This window comes from Lagopus muta, chromosome 2 (assembly GCF_023343835.1).
Source record: "Lagopus muta isolate bLagMut1 chromosome 2, bLagMut1 primary, whole genome shotgun sequence".
Lineage (NCBI taxonomy): Eukaryota > Metazoa > Chordata > Aves > Galliformes > Phasianidae > Lagopus > Lagopus muta.
Genome location: NC_064434.1, coordinates 97,918,332 through 97,940,821, shown reverse-complemented (window position 1 = coordinate 97,940,821; position 22,490 = coordinate 97,918,332). Strand labels below are relative to the sequence as shown.

The window sequence follows — 22,490 nt, the reverse complement described above, 5'->3', positions numbered from 1 at the left end:
TTCAGAGGAGGGGCACGAAGATGATCAGAGGGCTGCAGCACCTCCTCTGTGGGCACAGGCTCAGAGAGCTGGAGCTCTTCAGCGTGGAAAAAAGAAAGCTTGTGGAGGCCTGATGAATTATGTACCTATTATTTTTAAACTTAGAAAAGATGATGGGAAGAGTAGGCAGCAAATACCTTTCTTTCAAATGTAGCAAGAAATTTTTTGCATTGGAGTCATTCGGATTTAGGAATGACTGTTGTGAGCTATAGTCTAGCTGAATTAATGTATTTTTTCCTTGTCTGTTTTCTTCTAAATGTTAGATATAGCACAGTGGCCTAAAATGTTCTTCTGAGATTTTTTTTTATGTAGGCAGTGTTGTACTTCAGATATATAGCAGATATATAGAGCTTTGTTTGACATCTTTAAGCACAATGGCCGTATGGTACTCTTTTGTGACTACTTTCAGTCTTCCAAGGTCTTGCATTGATGCTGTATTTCCTGAAAGTAGTGTTTCTCCTCATTTTGTATATTGATTATATTGATATATTGATATATTGAGAGTTCCCCACCCTGCATTTTACTAAATCTTCAAGGTTCACTTGTACCTGATGAATTTTCTTCTGCATTTGGTGACTCTGTAAAATTGATTTTTTTTTTTTACCCGTATTATCTAGAATTCATTTTTCCTGCGTATTTCTGAAGTATTTTAATACCTGTAATTGAAATCTATGTTGGTTTGTTTATAGAGTGCAGTTTCCAGTGAAATATTTATATGAAATAGCTAAACTGTGGTAATGATTGAGAACAATAAACGCTTACTAAAAGCTGTGCAATAACCTGCCTGGGAAATGTGATTGCTTCATTGAAGTAACTAAATGGGTATTCTCTCTCTCTCCTGAAAACTTGTGCATTTGTATATAAATTGAAAGACTTATCTTCTATGCTCTTCTAAAATATCATCCATTACTTTTTTGTGTCTGCATGGCTTTTCCTTTTGAGTTTCTCATTAACAAAACCTTTGAGATAACACTTGGCTAAAAAGCAAAGAATTTTCAGCATTCACTGAGTGTTTTATGTATCTAAATAAATAGGCTGTAGTATCACAGTTTACAAATAGTTTCTCCTTCATTGCATCACATACATACAGGACCCTCTCTTCTGTCTGTATCCAGAGGAAATTAAAGCACAGAGCAAAGAATGTTATGGAAAAATGCCTTGCATTTGGAGATTCAGAACTGTTTGTATTGAGGTGAATTTTTCTCTATCAGTTAGTTTGAAGTGAAAACAAGTTCTTGACTGAGAGGAAAAAAATTAGTTCTACTTGCCACCTCTTTTTCTCTGATAAATACAACTAAATAATCCTATTGCGTTATATAAGTATCATCAGAGAAAAATTGTCTTAATCAATGTAGTAGTAAAGAAATGCTGTAATCTGAGTGTAGCCTATCATAACAGGCATATGGCACTGCATCTTCTTGTTACTTCAGGAGATGAGGTTTAACAAGTACTGAAGTTTCACTGCCCTACGAACACATACACGTAAGAGCTCACAGGTTTGAGGTGTCCTTTCTGATGTAGAGTTGGGGATACTGAAATCAGAGCATGTTTCATACAACAGCATGCAGGGCAATGCCCTGTGAGAACCCCTTCATCTGCTGCGTTAGGAACTCTAAAGGGTTAATTTGAAGCACCCCTTAAAGGTGCTTTGAAAACCTTTTTGTTGTTCAGGAAAATGGTTGTGCTACTGTCAAAATCAAGATTCTGTTAGAAGTTTTTATTAATGGCTAGTAGTGATATTTTTGGAAGTAGCAGTAGATTTCAGTGATTCAAATGCACTGAAGGTTCAATAATTAAAGTTGCCATGAGGTAAAATTGCAATAAGATGATTAATCAGCATTATTTGACAGTGATTTCTTAATCAGGAGGAAAGCAAAGCTGATTGTAGCTGAGAAATATAGTGCTGGATCTGGTGCACAGTTGTGTACTTGGCCCATTTGGGAAGAGCCAAGATTTCATCATGCTCAAGTCAGGTTTATTGTAGGCAGTTCTCATTCGAATGGTACTGAACTTTAAATGATTTTTAAAATTTTAATTAGAAAGGATTACATTAAAGCTAAGTTCTCTGAAGATCAAGGAGTGCTGATATGTTATTAAAGGATTGTTACTAAAGTCATAGTTGAATCATGATGTAAAATCGTATTTTGTGAAACAAATGGAACAACTCGTGCTTTTATGGTTGTGCCAGTGCATAAGAACCAGTTGCATTGCTCAGCTTACATACAGAGAACAAGCAAGAAGTGTGCTGTTATGCTACAGTGGAATTAATATGGAGTGATGGCACTGAAATGGTATGGGGAGTGGCATATAGGCTAAGCTATGGAGGTAGGAAGACTTCTGTGGCGTTAGGAATGGCGCTGCATTTTGTAACAGGAACTTGAAATTGTAGAAAGCAGTCAAAGAAACTGCAGCAGTGTATTTTTTTGTTATTGCACTTAGAGACTTGATGCTCAGAGTCAACATTTAACGTGCTATATTAATGAAGTGCTGTACAATTTCATTGTACTATTTCATTTTTGCTGATTTCAGAGCAGCCTATCAGACATACCAGTCAGTGTAAAATAAATGCAGGCAGCATTCAAAAGTCAATTTATCTGATGACAGAGCGATAACTAAAGGAAAAGAATTACTTAGATGTATTTTGAACTTGCTTTTCATGTTTGAACTTCAGTTAGCTCTGAGGCCTGGATCACTGCATGACTTCAGGCAGCAGCTTTCATTTTAAACCTGTTGTCCGTGGGGCAGAATGAGAATTGTAACTGTGCTCGTATGATACTTGTCTTCAGGAGTTCTTGTGACTGGAACTTTGGAGAACTGTTGTAATGCAAACATGAATACCAGCATCAGTGAAATACACTGTCTGGGGTGTACTCATGTGGTTTTGAGCAGGCTTATGCTATGCTTGTAAAGAGGAAAGAAGGTATTCTGTTACATGATACGTCAGTTTGTTTGGTGGGTGCTTGTCTCTGACATGCTGTAGAACAGTGTGTCTGCTATTACAGCTTGACCCTATTATCAGCCTTCTGCTCCGAGGCCCTTGCAGCTTGTTGGGATGGGTCTGAAATAAAGCCTAGTGATTACTTCAGGGTAAAAGCACCGCGAGGGAGAACAGAAACAAGACTCAAATGATTCATGTGCTCAGATTTGGCAGGTGTGCATTTTTACAAGTTTTAAGGGTATGTAGGTGCTAAAAATATATAGCTACACGAACAAGTCATTTTAGCGGAGGGGAGTTTGTGAAGAATCTGATCACGCCCATTATTCACAAGTCTTACGGCATATCCTTTAATTCAAAGAGATTAAATGAGTTTGTACTACTTTTCCTTGGAATTGAAAATGAAGTGAGTTGCTCGTGTAAGTTAGTATCAGCAAAACATTAAATGTGACCGGAGTATATTTTCTTTACATAAAAACAGACTTTAAAATTGTAAATGAAATGGAAGGACTGTTGTACAGTTCAAGTACTTAGCTTGCTGCAACTTAATGGAAAATAAGTGGGAGCAAAGCCTTCAAAACTAGTTGTGGTAAGGGGAGAAAGGAAATGTACTGGGAAACTGGAGGAAGGGTGGTGGCAGGTCTTCATTGCCAGCACTGGGACTTCGGTAGAGAGACTTCTGCTGGGCAGAAAAGAGCTAGGAAGGAAAGGGAGGAAACCACAAAACTAGCAATTAGGGCTGCGGAGAGAGCTGGGCTCAGCTGGCTGCTTCTGTGACTTGCAGGATGAGGGAGTGGGGGTGTGCTGGTGAAGAAGGACAGCCACGAGCAGACTGACTTAAAAGTGAGTTAAGTTTGGTGTGGAGAAACAGGAGGTGGCTGCATGGTAAAATGACATGGGGATAAAGCAGAGTGATGCTGAGTGCTGGTTCTTGGGGTGGAGATGGGACTGAATAGCTGAGATGGAAAGCGATGGGATGAAGAGTTGCAAGAGGGAAGAGGTGAAACTGATCATCTACTTGTGTGAGGAAGGGAAAGTAGTTCATTCTGCAGTAGCAGGTGTTGGACTGAAATCCTTAGTGTTCTTCTTCCTTTATCTTCAGAAATCAAATGGAGGACTCTTAAAGTGCTGTGAAGTACTAAATAAGCAGGTGGCTTATGGAGAGAGAATAGCAGCCTGCAGCACAGGCCCTTCAGTTGCTGAGCAGTAGGTAGGTGCCTGCCTTCGGTGGGCCCAAGTCACCGCCTTTGGTTGGTAAGACACTCCTATGTTATTATGGTATGCAGCAGAATTTCTAGAGGTTACTTTTAATTTTTATTCAGACGAGCAAATTATCTATATTTTGAATGACTGTTTAATTAAGAATGCAAAATCATGCATGCAGAACAAAGGAAATTACAGAATTAATGATGCCTCTGCAGCACCCTCGAGGGGGCTTTACAAGCATCCTTTGTGGTTAGAAAATACTATTCTTCAGAAGGGAGATCTGTTGTTTGACAGGTGCTTGTTCCCCTCCCTCTCTTTTTTTTTTTTTTTCCCACTCTTAGGAACTTGCTGTGTGGTTGCACAATTTGTCTCTTGAATAATAGTCTCACATTACTCAGTTAGTCGCCAACTCATAATCTTCATGAAGAGTAAGGTAGTATTTTTCAAGAGATTAGTCATTAAATGGTGATATCATCTTTTTATGTGATAAAATTAAGGACTTAAGAGTTTATAAATTCTAAACAGACATTAAAAAGGAATACTTCTAGTTTGATTCTTCAGAACGTTTAGTAATTCTAAACATGGGTCCAATTGATTTGAGTGTAAGCATGCAGTGATTCTAGGCAGTCAAATAACAGGAAATTCAGTTATGTCAACTGCTGAGGAATGTGAGTTTCATCTTGTCTTATCAGACAGTATGAGGGATAGTGCCTAAGCAGCATTCAGCTTTACGGGCACATGACCACCTTCTTCCTTTATTAGCCTTTCAGGTTTTCTAAATACCACATGTATTTCAGAGGAATTTTTTTCCCACAGAGGATGGTGACACACTGGACCAGGTTGCCCAAGCAGGCTGTGGATGCCCCATCCCTGAAGGCATTCAAGGCCAGGCTGGATGTGGCTCTGGGCAGCCTGGTCTGGTGGTTGGTGAGCCTGCACATAGCAAGGGGGTTGAAACTAGGTGATCATTGTGATCCTTTTCAACCCAGGCCATTCTGTAATTCTATGACATATTTTTTTTCACCTCTCTTATTTTACTTCCAGAGCACCTCTATACTGTCTGCTAGGTGGAAGAGGAGTCCTATGGTAAAGACTGCATTGACAGTGGTGCAAGAACTGCATCAGAATTCAGTGCACAGCAGGATGAATTGAAGCTCAGTATTTCATTTTGCTGTTGATATAATAATATTTAAACATAAAATACTCAAACTTGTGTGACTTTTTGTCACACAGTAGTAACACAAAAAAGTAATGGCTGTATCTCAGTGTAGTGTGGAAGGGTTACCCAGACCTGCAGCTAATATTTTGAGTGCATGGATTATTTTTCGTTTGAGACTTTGGGGGTGGAATGGACTATTCTTGTATGTTTGGGAAAGAGATTTTATTTCTGTCTCTGATTTTAAAATTCCTGCTGAAGAATCTTTTGTGGTAGCTGCAGCCAAAGATGGCTGGATGGTCTCCAGTTGACCTAGATGAGAACAGATTACTTTTTTTTCTTTTCCCTCAGGATCCAGAATATTGTGTCTGCCTGTACCGTAGCACAGGAATTTGTGGACATACTTCTCATTCTTGGAAAATGACAGATTCTTAACTTGTGCATACAGATGTTGGCACTTAATTGTTCATCAGGAAAATGTTCTGAGGGACTGAAAATTGAATCCTAGCTGTGAAAACTTGAGAAGGGAAGGGTATTTGAGACTTGTTTTTTTTTTTTTTTTTTTTTTTTTTTTTTTTTTAACATGGTCTTAAATAAAGTTCTGTGGTTTGGCCATGGTCTGCCATGTTTTGTCCCTGATATGTTCCAAAGAGACAAGAAGCTGCCAGGAAGCTTTCTTGTGCTGCCTTGCCAGTTTTACATGGGTAGAGAGGGGGGGATGCTCCATTTCGCAGTTAAGTTGCAGCTCTGCCTTGCTGAATGTCTGTTATTTCTTTAGAGGAGTTGTGTTGGTTTCAGACGGAGCATTCTTATGCCTCTTCTTTGGAGCTTTTTGAAGCATCCAGTTGTGGTTTTCTTAACTCAGAACTGCATTTTATGTATTTTGTAATCACAACTGATAAAGCCAGTTGAAAATAATTGCAAGATTAAATATGTAAAATACAAACACTTGTAAACTTTCAGGAATTTAGCAGAAATTCAAAGCTGCAAAATGTCTTGAAAAGCAGGGCTATCAGTGTATTCTGCTTTCTTCTTGGGTTTTGTTTTGTTGGTTTTGTGTTTGCAAGAACTGGTAAGAGAAATCCAAGAGCCTTCTGGGAGTGTGTTGAGTGACAGTGTCTCAGGTTGTGTGGGTTTTCTCCTTAGCAAGGGAATGCTCTCTGTGTATTTTTATAATGATTTTTTAACTGGTGAAGGGGAGGAGGTTCTCTTGAGATGGCAAGCAGCTTCTTTTCCATGACTGCTGTTTTCGTAGTTGTTGTTCTGTGTTTCCTTCATAAGGAACTTCCAACATTTCTGTCAACAGTTTTGATGGATACAGCATTTAGTTTCTAAATCTTTGGCTTACTGAGGTTTGTTATATGGAGCAGTGCAGTGGCCAGAAGCCTGCTTTTGCTGTGTGACACCTGGATTACTGAGGAGGAAGCACGTTTTATCATTCCTTGGAGAGGCAGGGCATAGATACCTTACTGAGATCTGCCAGTATAAGATGCACACTTTCATTGAAGCTGAGTTAGTTATCTGTCCTGCTTACCAGTAAAATAACCTTGGCATCAATGAGGCACCAAGGAGAATTTGGAATTCCCTGACATTGTCCTGTTGTGTTTCATTAAATTTATGAATCAGTTGTGTGTTTTCAGTTAGTTGCAGCTCCAGGCCTGCAAATGTTCGGCACTGTCTTTAGACAGTCAACCTGATCCTCATCTCGCTGGGTGTAATTTCAACCCTTCATAAAGCAGCTCCAATCCTTTGCAGTGCTTTGCTGGGGAGGGAAAGGGTCAGTTGCAGATGAGAGAGAGAAGGAGTTCTGCCACACCAGCCAGAGGTCAGCCCTGACAGATGAGAATTTCAGGGCTTGCTCTGCCCAAACTCTGCAGATTGGGAGCTGGAGAGAAAGAGAACAAGACAGGAAGACTAACTTTGCAAATGAGATTCCAGTACTGCTCTATTTTCTGTGTGTGTTTTTGTGTTGCTTTTTAAATTACTATTGATTGTTGTTTGTTATCATGTGCATTTATAATGACAGTACTAAACTGCATTGGGTTGACAGTGTTGCTGTCCTCCCCATCAGCTCTTCAGGAGGTGGACTTTTATTTCCAACAGTTTAAAAATTAAATCTCTTGGTATTAAATATTTCTTAGCACTGCTTATAGAATGCTTCAACTTGCACCTTGCCAGGCTTTTCAAGTTTGGTGTCTCTACTTCAGAACCCATATGAGCTAGAATGCGTGCTCCTCAGTATGTCTGGTTTGGCAGAGGGCGCCCTGGTGGTTGGCTTAGCATGCTGTTAACGTTTTTACTCCAGGTGAAGTTGCTGGAAGGATTTGAAACAATTATAGAATTCTTCTCATACTGTTGTTTTTTTGACCAGTTTGACTGCTTTGTAAATGGAAATGGAATGAATGTCTTGAACATAAAAGGTGAGGAACAACCCATAGAGACTTAAATTACTTAAAATAGTCATGACAGGTTCACCTCATTACAAAATAGCTTAGCCTAGCTTCTAGTGTGTTGGTTTCCCTTGAGGCTGAGTTGTCAGATGGCTTTTTCTTGTTGTATGTAATTGATTAAGTGTAAGGAATCTTTGCCAAGAGGATGGTGGTTCAGTTTTCCCAGGCAGATCAAGATCCAATGTGTTGGCCAGGTTGGGTGGCCAGTGTTTTTGTAGGGCAGTTCTTAGAGATAAAGATGTATCCCTTCATCTCTTTGGCAATAACAACAGCATGTGGATATTTTTTAGAATAACTGTCTCTATATATGACTCAGCAGCTTGTGGCCATAAATGACATACTGGCAAATCCATAAGTTTTTATATAATGAGATTGTGGCTCCTGCTAAGTTGAGAATCTCTGAGCTGAATGAATGTACGAGCCAGGGGACATGCTGCCTGTATTTCTCTGCTGCTTTGGAAGAGAGAAAATTCAATTTGGCATTACAAACTGCTGCTCCTCGGTGCTTTGTTAGGAGTTGTAAAAAGGGATGTGGGAGGGGTGTATGGGAACTGCAGAGTCACAGCCTGAACCTCTGACTGATCACCTGAGGCGAGCCATGAGCCAGCCACAGGAGCACAGGTGAAGGCAATTCAGCTGTGCTGCTGGAAGGGGTGGAGCCTGGCTGCACCTCTCCTAGACCTATTTAAGAGCTGGCTATCAGGGGGGAAGGATCTCATCCGAAGATCTGCTCTGCTGGTGGTTTGTGGGTGAGCCCAGGATAGGGTTAAGCTTTCTATCTATTCTTTCTGTTGTCATCATCTGCTTTGCGAAACTCACTTGTTTATTTTGTAATTATAACACCTTAATATTCATCGGTTATACAAAGGGGAAGAGCTATTGCTCTGCTTTTCTGTTCGTTGAATGAAGCACTGAAGGAAATGCCCACCCTTCCCATGGCACCTTTTGCTATTGAAGAGCTGCAGACAGGCTCTAGTATTCATCAAGGAAACTGCAATTCTCTGATAAAGGGGATGTTATTTTCTAATTGTTAATTTGCTTATGGTTCTGTTAGAGAAGATGAGCATGTAAATAGAGGAGAGGGCTGTATCCTCAAATATTTAAATTCAGGAACTTTTTGTATTGCAGGGACCCCTGTGTAAAAACTGCATTTTGAAAACTGCTTCCTGACGTTGGGGTTTTCTGTCTTCATAACAGCTCATACAGCATTGCCAGACTAGTTGCAAAAAATCTGCCTGTTAACCTCATAGTCTGCAGAGCTTGATGCATGAAATTGCTGTCTGAAGATGTGCCTTCCAAGACCCTTGACCAGGCCAGATTTTCTGTACTAAAGATTGCTGTTGCCACAAAAATATCAAATGTTTGCACAGCAGACAAACAACGTTGATGATGAAGCACTGACCTTTTTTAGAACAAGCTATTTAGAGCACATTCCTAGGGCAAGTCTCTTTTGCTTTTCTTGGACTGTATCTTGCTTCCTAAAACTGCTGGCTATACATTGACATGTCTGTTGCTAGAGAAGATTAAAAATATTGAAGAGAAGAGTTTACTTCTGCTTTTCTGCTAGCACTGATACTACAAATCATTAAACCAAATTCAAGCATATTTTAGTCTGTTGTGTTTTACTGGATCAGTTTTAATGATGTTTATTTTTCCATTGTCCCTATGGGAACCCTGGAAGATTCCAAAATGTAATAATTAAAGAACGACAGGCCTTTCCTTACAATATAAAGTGAGAAAGAGTTTTGTGGTTTAAACAGCTATGCTGTTGCTTGTTAACAAGATATTTTGCCTGTTACTCTGGCCAGGCCTATAATGGTCAAAAAATGTTGAAGTCAAGAACGACGGGTTTGTTTTTAATCAGTTGTTTTTCAAGTTAAAAGACTTTACTGACTGGTTTTAATTTGTTCAGTAGTGTTTGTCAGTAGTACTAATACTTGTGTTAAATTGTTCGTGTTCTCCCAGTGAAGGAGTACTTGTCACTCGTTTTGCCTATTCTGAGACCTTTATTCTTTTTTATTAAGTTATGAAGAACTGATTTTAAGTTTGAGATCTCTGTGGACTTGAGAAAAGTACTTAGTAAAATTTACACCTTGAAAGAATGCCTGTGCTTTAATTGTCATAAATATTCTGAGTGAAGCAATTGTAAGTTTAAGGTAAAAACATTAGTTTATTTTACGTGCAAATCTCAGTGTCTTGTGGCTGTGTTATTACTGTTTGGACCTAAAACTTTTGGTCTATTTCTTGAAGCCAGAGCTGATGTTTCCAGAGCTAGAACAAACAGAACTTGCTGTTAGAGAGTTGATTGTTTGCATCTGATGTATCTTAGAAAAAATTAAGTTCAGATTTCTTGATTGTGTCAGCTTGTTCAGTTTTTGCTGCACTGCCAGGGTTGTTAGGAAAGGAAAATGGGGCTGATTGGAAAATTCTAAAGAACGCTATTACTTCTGTAGTGCAGTGATACCAGTTATGTTATAGCTTGTATGGTCAAACTATATGAGAATCCAGAAAAATCTTATTTCCAGATTTGGGTGGGTGGGCATTTCTTGTTATGTCTTGGGTTCTTCTGCTCATTTTATAGGTCAGCTTTATACCTGTGTGGTTTTTCCACTTTCTGTTCTTGCTTCCAGAAGCTAAGAATTAACTATTATGTGTTCCTGAAGTTGTCTGCAAAACTGTTGCATGTCACGGAGTCAGGACCAGCACTACCCTAACTGGTCATCTTTCATCTGCCTTCTAATTTTCTATCAAATACAAGAGCTGTTTGGCAGAGAAATGAATAGCATCCAAAGGTCAAAAGTGAATACCTCAATACATTAAACTTTGCTTATGCAGTAACAGATAACATGAAACAGAGGTGCAGTGGACAACTGTGAACGTAGAAGACTATGTTGTTCAGTGGACTGTTTTCTACAGGGCAAAAACACCCTTTCACTCACAGCAGTTTCGGCTTAGTTTTTATTAGTTACTATTTCCAGCTTTGAATTTGCAATATTGCATTATAGCACACAGATATAAGTCTGTTGTTTTCAGGACTCTAATTACATCTATTTTATGCTACTGTTACGTTGTTTGTTGTTTTTTTTAATGATTGATATTTCTTTTGTTTCAGCCAAACCATTTACATCTAAAGTGAAACAGATGCGACTACATAAAGAAGATTTTGAAATCCTAAAGGTGATTGGTCGAGGAGCCTTTGGTGAGGTATGTATGTGAAATAAGCAGGAGGAAGGATTTGAACATGCTTTTGCAGGGCTGCAGTGCTGAAGAGAGACAGTTGGCAGCCCATGTATCATGGCCATAAGTACAAATTTTACGATATGCAGACATAATGGATGATATAGGCCAACCTAACAATTGATGCAAGTATATTTGGTTTTGTATATTCTCTGATGGCTCATTGTAGTTTAAGTCTCTTAAATTTTGAGAGGAGACGTGTATACATGGGGTGAGAGACAGCATTTCAAGCATTTGATGGTAAACTATTAGCTTGACTGTAGTTCTTTCTAGTCAGCAGATGGACGCTGCTGAGTTACTGGCAGTGTAAAGATCTAGTCTTTTCTAATCATACCAATGACTAAATCGTTTTCAAGAACTTAAGTGAACAGATGAACTGACATGTTAGGAACACAAAGAAATCTCTCTATTCTTCTCACTTTATTTCCTTGACTTGATATTTAAACTTTGTTTTCCTCCATTTCTTCTTACTATTGAAGTATAAAAGGCTTTTGCTGCTTCTGATTGAACAATCTCTTATTTTAAAGTTGTCAAACAAGGCTGTTCATTACTAGGTTTTATGAACACTAGGAGTATAAGAATATACAGGCTGAGAAAGCCTGAATGAATAAATCTTACTTTTCAGCCTCTGCTTCTTGGTACTAAGTACGTGTACTTTCCTCTTCATGCAAGGCACTATTTATGTCAAAAGAACAACGTTATATGTAACAGCGGCTGATTTTTTTTTTTTTGTGGTCAAATGTGCTAAAATGGGAATAGTATGTGAAGTCTGTGCAGAACACACACTTATTTGCCTCAAAAAATCTAAGAGCTAAAATCACAGTTTTTTTTCTTCTACTTTGGGAATCGTTTTTCAAACTGTGATGTTCTGAATGGTTTGAGAGCATCTCTGAAGGTTTCATGGCAGATGAGGAACAGTTGCTTACAGCTTTGCTAATCTATTTGCTTAGTGTGAAAATCTGGCTTTGCTAATCTATGATTATGGAAAAATCACATTTCTGTAGTTAGTTTTTAAGAAAGATTTTTTTTTTTACTGTAGCGTATATCACTGCGTGCTCTGATAATACCTCAGTGTAAATGTCATCACTGGGCACATGTAAAAATGACAATGAAAGGGTAGCTTTTACTTCATCACCCTTTGGTTGTTTTTGCTCTGTCTGGACTAATGATTCTTTATAGAAAAGATTAAAGACTATTCTATGAATATTATCCATTCATGGATAATTGGTCTTCAATACTAAGTTTTACCACAGAGAAAATGCTGGATTCACCATTTTGAGACAAATGTTTCTGCGTGAAACAATGACTTTTCTCGTTACTGCCATAGCAGTTGCAGCTTAGTTCCTGTACAGATCATATAAGATGCAAGAAAAGTTGCTGATGAAAGCACTTTCTTGTCAGAAGAACCGTGTGTAAAACCTGCCTTGTATCTTGTTTTTGTCTGCTGAATCAGCATCAAACTGCACAGCGGCTAAACCACAAAAAAAAAACAACCCAAAAAAAACAACTCTGTAGTGCTTTCTTAAGCTTCTTTGCAATGAATCATACCATGAATAGTGAGAGCTTAACTTTCCCCATCTTTTTCTGGAGACTCTGCATAATGTGGTAGTTCTAGGAACAGTGTTTCTTTGTAATGCCCTAACTGAGAAAGACAGCTTAATTGTGAAAATCTTCAGTAAGGAGAAAACTTGAATTCTCTCAATGAAAACTTGTTCTTACATGTTCTTAAAGTAGGACTTCATAAATGCTTGTATTGATAAAGTATATATTAAGTTCAAAAACAAATTTCAAGTCTGTCTTAGGCATCTGCCTAGGAAATCAAGCTATGTGTGAAATTACAGCAATGTTTAAAGAAGGGCAGACAAACTTTACTACTCTTTTAGCCACTGAATACTATCTTAATATTCAACTGTGAAATACCTTTGTGATGCAGTAGATGATAATAGTTTGCTGAGACAGATTAAGAAATCTGGAAAAAAGATGCTTTCTTTCCAGCCAACTGTAAAGGAGACCAAAGCTAATCCAGGTAGCAAGTATCAGGCTTTTACCCCACTCAATGTCTTTAATTTGCATACTCAATAAATGTCTCCCTTTTTATTTATGCAAGTTTGATGGAGAAAAGTAGTTTAAAGATGTCTTACAACTGTAAGAGATTCCTGGTTTTCTTTTTCCCTTAAGTCCTTAGCCTGCTCGCTGTCGTTCTGAGAATGCTTCCTTTTTGTCAAATGAACGATGTCTACTTTCCCTCTCCATGTATACATTTACTTCTTTAAGATTTTGAGTAAAAGAGTGTTGTCTTTAGAAAACACAGATGTCTTCCTGATGTGGACGTCAGGTGTTTTCATTGAGCTTGCTTTCAGCATGTTGTTTCACAAATTTTAATGGACAACCCTAAGAGAGGAGACTTTGTGCTTGGAAACAGAAAGAGGCTGCTAGAGAAAGTAGGGAGCATTGCTGATTCCAGTAGGCAATTCTTACTGGTGTCCCTTAGCAGTATAGAAACATCCTGAATTTTGGCATCCAGTTATGAACAGTAACAGTCTTCCCCAGCCATCAATCCAGAGGTTTACCGTAAGACTGAATCTGTAAGAAAAGCTGAAGGAGAGCTGTGCTCAGATGATGTTAATTTCTCAAGAGAGATGAGGCTGTTAGTTCCCTATATGTTCCTTTCAAACTCAATTCCTGAGGGGCTGCCTACTCCTCATCAATCAATGCTGGCCCTCCCCTCCCTTTTTTTTTTTTCCTTTTCAGTAGTAGCTTCTGGCCTGGCTTCATGATATTATGCATAATTATTATTTTATTTTTAAGATCATTACTTTTTGCGGCAGAAGATATGTGACTGGCAGAATAGCAGACAGTGCTGCTGTTTGTGGGAAGTACAGAAAGCTGTTGGAGGAATGAGGAAAAAAAAAATATGGCTAAACCAAAGTGTTTACATCAGCACATACCAATAATTTTTGTTGAGCTGCTCACAGGAAAATGTAAATTTAAAAAAAAAAGCAAGCAAACAAAACTTCCACCACAAGGAAAAATATATATTTATCGAGTGTCCAATCTTAGTAAATTCCAGTAGGAAGGCACTTCAGGACAACTACTTAGGAATGGCTCTTCATTCTTCTGTCTTGACAGCTTCTTTGGGGAAGAGAGTACATCAAAACAGTGCTCAGTCTTTGTGCATTTATAGAAAGAGCACATAGAGTGTGTGTGTATGTGTAAGCACTGTGGTGTCTGTAATCAGCTTTCAGACTTCTTTGTTACATTGGACTGTTCTTTGTTAAGTGTCAGATCATTGTTTCACAGTCAAATTCTGAGATAAGCAGTTTAGAGTTTACTTCCGTAAAGCTCTGAGACACCTGCAAAAAGGTGTTGTGATTACCAAGGAGTCGTGATGTTTTTGATCTGGTCTTGTGTGTACATAGTGACTGTTGATATGGAATAACATTAATGACTTCATGAGCTAAAAGGCTGCCTCTGGTTGTAAACACAGCTGGGAAACATGAACTTGTTTTTATTCTTTAGTCACTGCTCAATACTGGTCATTCTAGGATACCAAATCCTCAACTGTGTGAAACCCTGTCCTTTAGCTGTTAACCAGAGGCAGCACAGTGACTCCTTTGGTTGTCTCCAAGTGAGTGCTGTACAGGGCACTGCAATTTTAGATGGTTATGAGATGACCTTGTGTAATTCAGAGACTAAGGAATATAGTTTTTTGGGGGAAGAACCATAGCAAATGCACAAAAAACCTTTCACTGAGCAGGCAATGAAAGAACCCCAAAGTTGGATTAAAAATCCCTGTGTTCTGCCTAATCCTCTGCCTGACTGTCCTACAATGTCAGTGGTGCTGGAGGTAAAAAACACTTTCCCTGCAAGCAGCAGCAAGCTTGTCAACTCTTGGACCAACATGTTTATTTTTCTCCACAACAGTGGCAGAATCCTTTAAGGTGCTTAAGGCATAATTATGTATTAGCTTCATATTGTTGAGGGCATCCATGTCATCCAAGGTAAGATAGAATTTAAATGCTGGCTAGTGGCAGCATTACTCTTCCTGCCATTTCTCATTAAAGCTGATACAGAGATGGCTTGACAAATTCCTAGCTGGTAAAGTGAAAAGAGACTGAAGTTTCAAATTTTCGTAGCAGTTCATGTATCACTACAGAGGATTCATCTTTTCCTCATGTGAAAAACCATGATGCTCAGTACAGATGTGATTTATGAAATAACATGAGATTGTCTAACAATCTACTTTTGCATTTCATATTCGAAAGTACCATGGAGGGATTTCAGGTCTGGACATTAGCCTCAGTTTTTATGCTTGCAGTAGCCTCTAAAGGTGTCATCTCATAAGCTAAACATGTAGGTAGATTTAGTACCTTTTTCTATTCTCTTGCTTTTTTTTTCTTGCTTCCAGCCCCCCAGGCAACAGGTCAGCAGCAGGACTGATAATGCATTGCTGCCCATATGGAAAGTGACAGCTGCTTTGTCAATGACTCTGTACTAAGCAGAAGATACACCTCTAGGTATACTTAAGTTAGACATCTGATTAGTGCAGTTCTGCTAAGTGTACTTTTGGCCTATGTATGAAGCTGCAGCAGCTGATGACACATTTGAAGGTGGTGGAAAGATGTTTGTGGCATGTTTTTATGTTCTTTCTGTTAGCACTGTTCTCGCACAGACTTAGTTTGCTGATTATGAAAGAGGCAGAAGAAATGTAGGAGTCAATCTTGTTTTTTTTGTTTTTTTTTGTCACTGACCTGCAGGGTGAAGATGATGATCTAGGTGAAAGCATGCTGGTTTGTAACCAAGTGTGCACAGAAATGAAGTTACTTCCTGAAGCCTTAGGGTTTATTTGAAAGGGAGTAGGCAGAATGGGGTAGTTGGGGAATGGCTGATAAAATGTATTGCTAATGGAGCTTTTTCTATAATTGGGATGGTAATGGAGTGGGTCAGTCTCACTTTGATTGGCAGCTCTGAGTGTGTGAAAGATTGATGGATTAAGACTCACAGCTTTCCTGCCTACAGAATCCTGACAGTGAAAACATGTTTATGTAAATTTCTTCTACCCTTTAAAAAAAATCTATCTTAGCTTTTAATACCATCAACCCATGCTATAAATTTCTTAGAAAAAGACTAGGTCAGTTGATTTTGTTAATATATTATGACATGTGCCTATGATATGTAATCTTTAACAGACAGCGAAGAGGAGCAGGGCTTGTATTTCTTAAATTTTGCTTTTCTGGAAGATGTAAATTTCAGTGTTTTGGTACCACTGACAAGAGACATCATAAAAAGGCTCATTGAACTTCAGGTGGAAAAATGTGAAGGAATACCTTACCGTGTCTTCAGAGGAAGTCTAGTGCATTTTTTGAGATGAGAGTAGAAACTGTAACAGAACTACAGTCATAATTTTTGCCAAAAAACCTGAAATGTATTGTTTCTTGATTTTATGAACTGACTACTAGATCGTTGTCTTTTCTAGGCAGGTCTGTAATTTAAAGTGCTGTGTAATACTGGCAGCAGTAATCCAAGAAGGTGAAGTGTACAGTCCTTGGTAACTTCGTGCAGATGATGGAGCAAAAAGTGTGATAGCAAGAAATAGCATTGTTCATCTACAGTCACTTGGGAAGAATGATGTTTGATGGAAGGGTGATACGTAATGAAAGCTTGAAATAGAGTTGAATCTTTTCCACAATAAATATGCTGTATTGCTGTGATGTTACTCTTTCTGGATAGTGATGGTATGGTATTGTGCATGGATAATGAAGTGTAAGAAACACTGAAGAAAAAGAACTACTACACAACATCCTCAAGATTTCCTGAAATGAAAAGCAGTGTCTTCTAATGTTTTAGCTTATCCTTCATTTATCTTTTCCAGGTTGCAGTAGTAAAACTGAAGAATGCAGATAAGGTTTTTGCCATGAAGATACTTAATAAGTGGGAGATGCTGAAGAGAGCTGAAGTAAGATTAGAGAAATGTTCTTTATAATAATCATGTACTCTCTTACTGTTCTGAATTATTACTACTTTTTCAATAGAAAACCGTGATTATAGAGATTAAGGAAGTACTTTAGTACTCAATGACAGTATGAAGATTAATTTTAAAATAAACTTAAAGCAGTTTATAAGAAAGGTTGGTGGCACGGTGTCTTGATTTAGGTGGGGTTGAATATGGTATCCCTTTTATGCAATTGCCCAAGAATTGCCTACTATGTGAGCAACATTATAATGCATGATTTTCAGTAGTCTTTAGTGGGTATATCTTTGTGATATAATGAATTGGTGAAGCTCAAACTCCTGATGTGTGAGGTCCAATTTTTAGATTGAAAAATTAGAAACAAAAGTTTCAAATTAACTTGAGAACGTAAGTTCATAAAAACACAAATTACATCATAAAAACATCAATTTTCAAAATTTTGGGATGAAAATTTCCTTTTACAGCTTAAATCAGTTCTGTGTTCTTAAAATACTCTTCCATTCGCACTGCTTTGCCGTGGTTTTTGACTTTTATTTTGAGTCCACCCTCAGTACCTTTCCCTGGATTTTTATGGAAGGTAATTTAAAGAAAAAAAAATGCAGTCTGTAACTGAAGATGGGTGTATATTTTCTAAATGGAACATGTATTTGACTCTAAATTGCATTGAAATCTCCATCTTTGCATAGTAAAAATAAACTGCTTAAAAAAAAAAATAGACTTATAAAATTCAGTAAAAGCAAAAATGTTGCCTCAACACCAGTGGGAAACCATCACACTTGAAATAATAAGGGAAATTATGCAGATGGGTTAAAGCCAGTTTCTTATGTTTGCTCATCAGATCCTGTATCTTTTAATGAAAAATGTTATTATATGAAGAGGTATGGATGGTATGCAGACCAGACTATTGTTAGACATAAATAATGGGTTTCATCTTAATTAAATTATTCAGATACTGAACAATATTAATACAAAGAGGTATTTCTCGTTAAGATATGTGCCTTTATTGTAGGTTTTATTTTAGTGAAAAATAAAAGACCAGAAAGAAAGTTCCATTCTATTTTCAGATTCTACTTTTCAAGTTAGTTTAATTGCCAATTCTTTCCATTAAATCAAAGTTATAAATAGATTTGCAAGATTTGCTCTGTGAAAGGTATTAAAAATACTTTTCCCTTGAGTCTAGATTAATTTCTGAAAGTCTGAACTGTTAGCCTAAAAAGAATTACAGCTCTGTTTTTCCACGTATTTGTAATCCATGGGCATGCAGAGGAAGGGAACCATCTGGAGGGAAAATGCGTTACAAGGCATGATGTGCAGCAGCTATAACCTGTCACTCAATGTCGATGAATGAATTGCTGTCATTACTTCTGGAACAGTGATGACTCATTTTGGCTCTATTAGCAATGTGCTGCATTAACACAGAAATACATGGGAAAAATACACAGTTCAGGAATATGAGCACATAGGTGTATGTGTAAATGATAGAGTTAAGTTGTTTGTATTATGCCTGTATTGTCTTCATGGGAAGTGAGACTCATTTGTGAAAACACAGAGTATGTGTTAGGAGGTTTGCGAATGCCAGATTGAAGTATTCACTGCAAACTCTGAGAGGGTAATTGTATGCAAAAGCTTCATTACAAGGAAGTTAAATGAGGTATGAGGGCACTGTCCTCTTCTGTATTATAAAGAGCAGTTTTCCGAATGCTTGCCTGTGACAATTCAGATGTGGTAGAGCTGGACATTACCGACACAAGGATAACCTGAATGTCTGCAATGGCTTCCTGTTGTGTTCTCAGGATGCATGAGTGCATTTGTGCCACACCAGTGGACAAGGGGAAATGGCTTTAAGTTGAGGGAGGGAAGATTTAGGTTGGATGTCAGGGGGAAGTTCTTTACTGTGAAAGTGGTGAGGTGCTGAAACAGGCTGCCCAGAGAGGTTGTGGATGCCCTGTCCATCCCTGGAGGTGTTCAAGGCCAGACTGATGGGGCCCTGGGCAGCCTGGTCTAGTATTAGATGTGGAGGTTGGTGGCCCTGCGTGTCGCAGGGGGGTTGGAGCTTCATGATCCTTGAGGTCCCTTCCAAACCCAGCCATTCTGTGATTCTATAATGTTGAGATAAAGCATTCAATCTTATCCCCATTTACAGAGGTTTCAGTAAGACTGGAGTCATTACATTCCAAAAGAAGTCAGACTCCAGAGATGTATATTGAGTCTATGGAAGAAAGAATAGAGTTCGCTGTGATCTCTTCCTTTCATCCATGAGAAGGTATTGCTTTGTCCTATGCTCTGGGTGTTGTGATGGAAGCCCTCAGCCACATGGTTCTCTGGCGAGCTAGAGAGGGGAGGGCACAAATGCAAACTTACCTTTAGGGAATAGGTTCAGTCATTGGTTACGTTAAATAACTGTATGTCCTTGTGCAGCCAGAGTTGTATTGATATATAAACTGCTTTTACTGAAGCACTTACAGCTACTCTAGAACTTTCTCTCATTTGGAAGCAGTGTAAAGGCACAAAAAAAAGCATGAATTTATACAATTGAACACTTAGAGTAATTACAGGAACCACTTCTACTGTCTTTTTTTGGCCATGAATTAACTCCAAGTCCAGGAACCACTTAGACTACCCGGCTGTGCACTGTCTCAACTGATCTGCTGTGATAATAGCTGTTGCTGTTAGCTCTAGGCACGTTGCCCAGATGTAGGTGTCTAGGGTGCATGAGGAATGCACAGCCTCCTGTTAAGTCATGGCAAAAACAACTGGAATTATATAACCTCTGAATTGTGTAACAGCAAGCAGACAAACTGCATGTCATCCTTGTGAAGAGTTTGTGGTATCTCCTGAAATATCCTGAGAGTTTATAAACAAGGAAGGAAAAAATGTAACGGAGGCATGAGCAGCTGTTCTTCCTTCTGAAGATCATCCTCTTTCTCCTCCTGTCTTCAAGTCTGCTTTTTGATTAGTAACCTTTGTCAATACTTGTTTAAAGTATTTAATCAGATTTCAGTGCTTTATCTCATGCATTGTGCTCTGATTAAAACATAGCATATTTCTTTTCCTTATTCATATCACTGTATTCACCAAAATGGGAACTGTTACAGCTTATTTGATTGGAGGAGGAATCTGATTTGTTCTGAAAGTATTCTGCATGCCTCGGCCTAAAAGGCTGTTCCACTCCTTGTTCTTTACTCTCCAATTTCACAGCCAGCAATAACCGTGTCAGAGGTCTGGGATGTCTTCTGTTTATAGAAGTGAAATTGTCATTCTGTAAAGTTCTTCCTGTTGAAGTATTTTATTCACTTCTTAGGGCAGGTTGCAGGACTTTCATTGAATTAAAGCAGCCTTGTTGAATTGCTTGTTTTTGCATTTCATCTTCCTCTGTTTCTTATGAAACTGTGTTCCCCTCTGAGGAGATCCTTAGTATTTCTTGCTGTTCATGTTCTTCATCTGTTCTATTTGGCGTGAAGGCATCTTTTGTCATCATTGATTCCTTCCACTATATCAGAGTGAGAGACTGGTGGCATGATGAGATGAAGACACAAGGCTCCACGTTCTAGTTCTTCTGTCCTATTCAATTTGTAACACCTTTATTGATCTTTATCAATCTATTTAATTGTACACTGAATGATGAGCAGCAGCCTTTTCTCCCCTTGCGTCACTTAGCTACGTAGAAGTAATATAATTTCACATTTGAAGAAAGTGGGCTTTTCTGATGTTTTAAGAATGAGATTCTTTTTTTCCCATGTGTGATGTTAAAAAATAGCCAACTTGTAAAATGCTTCTTTGATATTTTACTTAAATGCCTATAATAATTATTTTTTCCCCTTCAGACAGCATGTTTTCGAGAAGAGAGAGATGTGTTAGTGAATGGAGATAACCAGTGGATCACAACGTTGCATTACGCGTTCCAGGATGAAAACTATTTAGTGAGTTTTGTTTTTATGTATGTATTAACAGGAATTCAGATTGTTGGTTGTGATTTGAGAGACAGACATAGCTTACTAATTGTGTGTTCTGGACCATATAAAACTTATGAGCAACTGTGATAGGATTTAATTGGATGGCTTAACTAGATTAAAAAAAATGAAAGTGTTTACTGACTCAAACATTCTGTTTGACTTGTTTTTATATGGTAGGTGATAAGAACAGGTCTCATCCAGCTTAAATTATTCTGTAATCTATGGATTAAATGACCATTTGAGCTTGTATTAATTACTGTAACATCCTTAAATCTGTGGGATTTTTTTCTCTTGGAAGGATGGCACTCTCATTCTGTAATATTTTGTGAAGTATTTAAGACTTGAGTATTTAAGTATCATTACTGTGTTTGACAGAGGAACACTGGGCTGAAGCTAATAATGTTTTGTTGTGAGATTAACTGTATATGGATGCATATAAATAAGAAAAAATGCACGAGTAGGTTAAACATTTAAATGAGGCTAAAACAAATACAGTTCTTGGAATATACTAGCATCTTGGAATTTGTAAAGCTCATGGTGATTTTTGTAATTAATAAGTTAATTCTTACACATCAATAAGGTTTTAGTTTCAAGTTCACTCAGTAAATTGTTTCTTCCCTTTGTTTTCTTATCTTTCCCACACCAAAGTACCTGGTTATGGATTATTATGTTGGAGGAGACCTGCTTACATTGCTCAGCAAGTTTGAGGACAGATTACCTGAAGATATGGCTCGTTTTTATTTGGCTGAAATGGTGATAGCCATTGATTCTGTGCATCAGTTGCATTATGTCCACAGGTAAGCAATTTTGGTTCCAGATTCGTGTTGGAATTAGAGGGAATTACTTTCTGGAGTAAAAATAATTCCCATTAAAGTGTTTAAGCTACTAACAAGTATTTACCATAGCAGTAAGCATGACTGCCTTCATCCTCTGGATATTGAGATCTGTTGATAGTCTTGTACCATCTGATCAGAGACATGAGTAAGGCGATTTCGTGAGTATCCAAAGGAATGCACCGGATCTTGCACGTGTGTTGAAATTGATCCTTCAGTTATAGAAGCAAAACTGGAAACATATTTGTGAAATGTGTCCATCTGTGAGCAGGTTTATTGAAGGATTAAGTTCTGGTTCTTGGTTAATTTGTTCAACCTATACAAGTTAAAAATACACTATTTTTGTATTCTGCTTTGGATTTCTCACACCCTTCCCTGGCATATTCTTTTGAACTTAAAAAAAAAAGTCTTAAATGAAATGATGACAGCATTTCCCTAAATAGGAGGAAGCACTTACCAATGTACAGCTAAGTACCACTGTGTATATTAAAGAATAATACCTTTTGTTCAAAGGAAATTTTTAAGTTGCTTGTCCCTCACATACCCGTAGGCTGTGTTTGCTTTTTCTGTAAACCTAGCATCATCTTCACTTTGTTGTATCATTCTCTACTGAGTTCCATGGCAGTTCTTTTAAGCTGAGCAAAGGATTACTTTACAAGAGGCAGAAGTTTTAAATACACTCTGAATAAATTTACTTTTGTTGCTCTGAT

General features: G+C 38.1%; 1 protein-coding gene across 10 annotated transcripts in view; it reads left to right on the top strand.

Annotated features, from left to right (window-relative positions):
- The window catches only part of CDC42BPA (CDC42 binding protein kinase alpha), a 156,313-nt gene that overhangs the window by 33,408 nt on the left and 100,415 nt on the right, over positions 1-22,490 (top strand). For 9 of the 10 annotated variants that reach the window (XM_048936763.1, XM_048936758.1, XM_048936760.1 and 6 more), the window contains exons 2-5: positions 10,899-10,990; positions 16,896-16,979; positions 20,819-20,914; positions 21,596-21,744. In XM_048936763.1, coding sequence (XP_048792720.1) covers positions 10,899-10,990; positions 16,896-16,979; positions 20,819-20,914; positions 21,596-21,744 — 421 coding nt within the window. Of the gene's footprint in view, positions 1-8,492; positions 8,536-10,898; positions 10,991-16,895; positions 16,980-20,818; positions 20,915-21,595; positions 21,745-22,490 lie in introns of those variants that run through there. The other variant, XM_048936762.1, reaches the window with a different exon arrangement.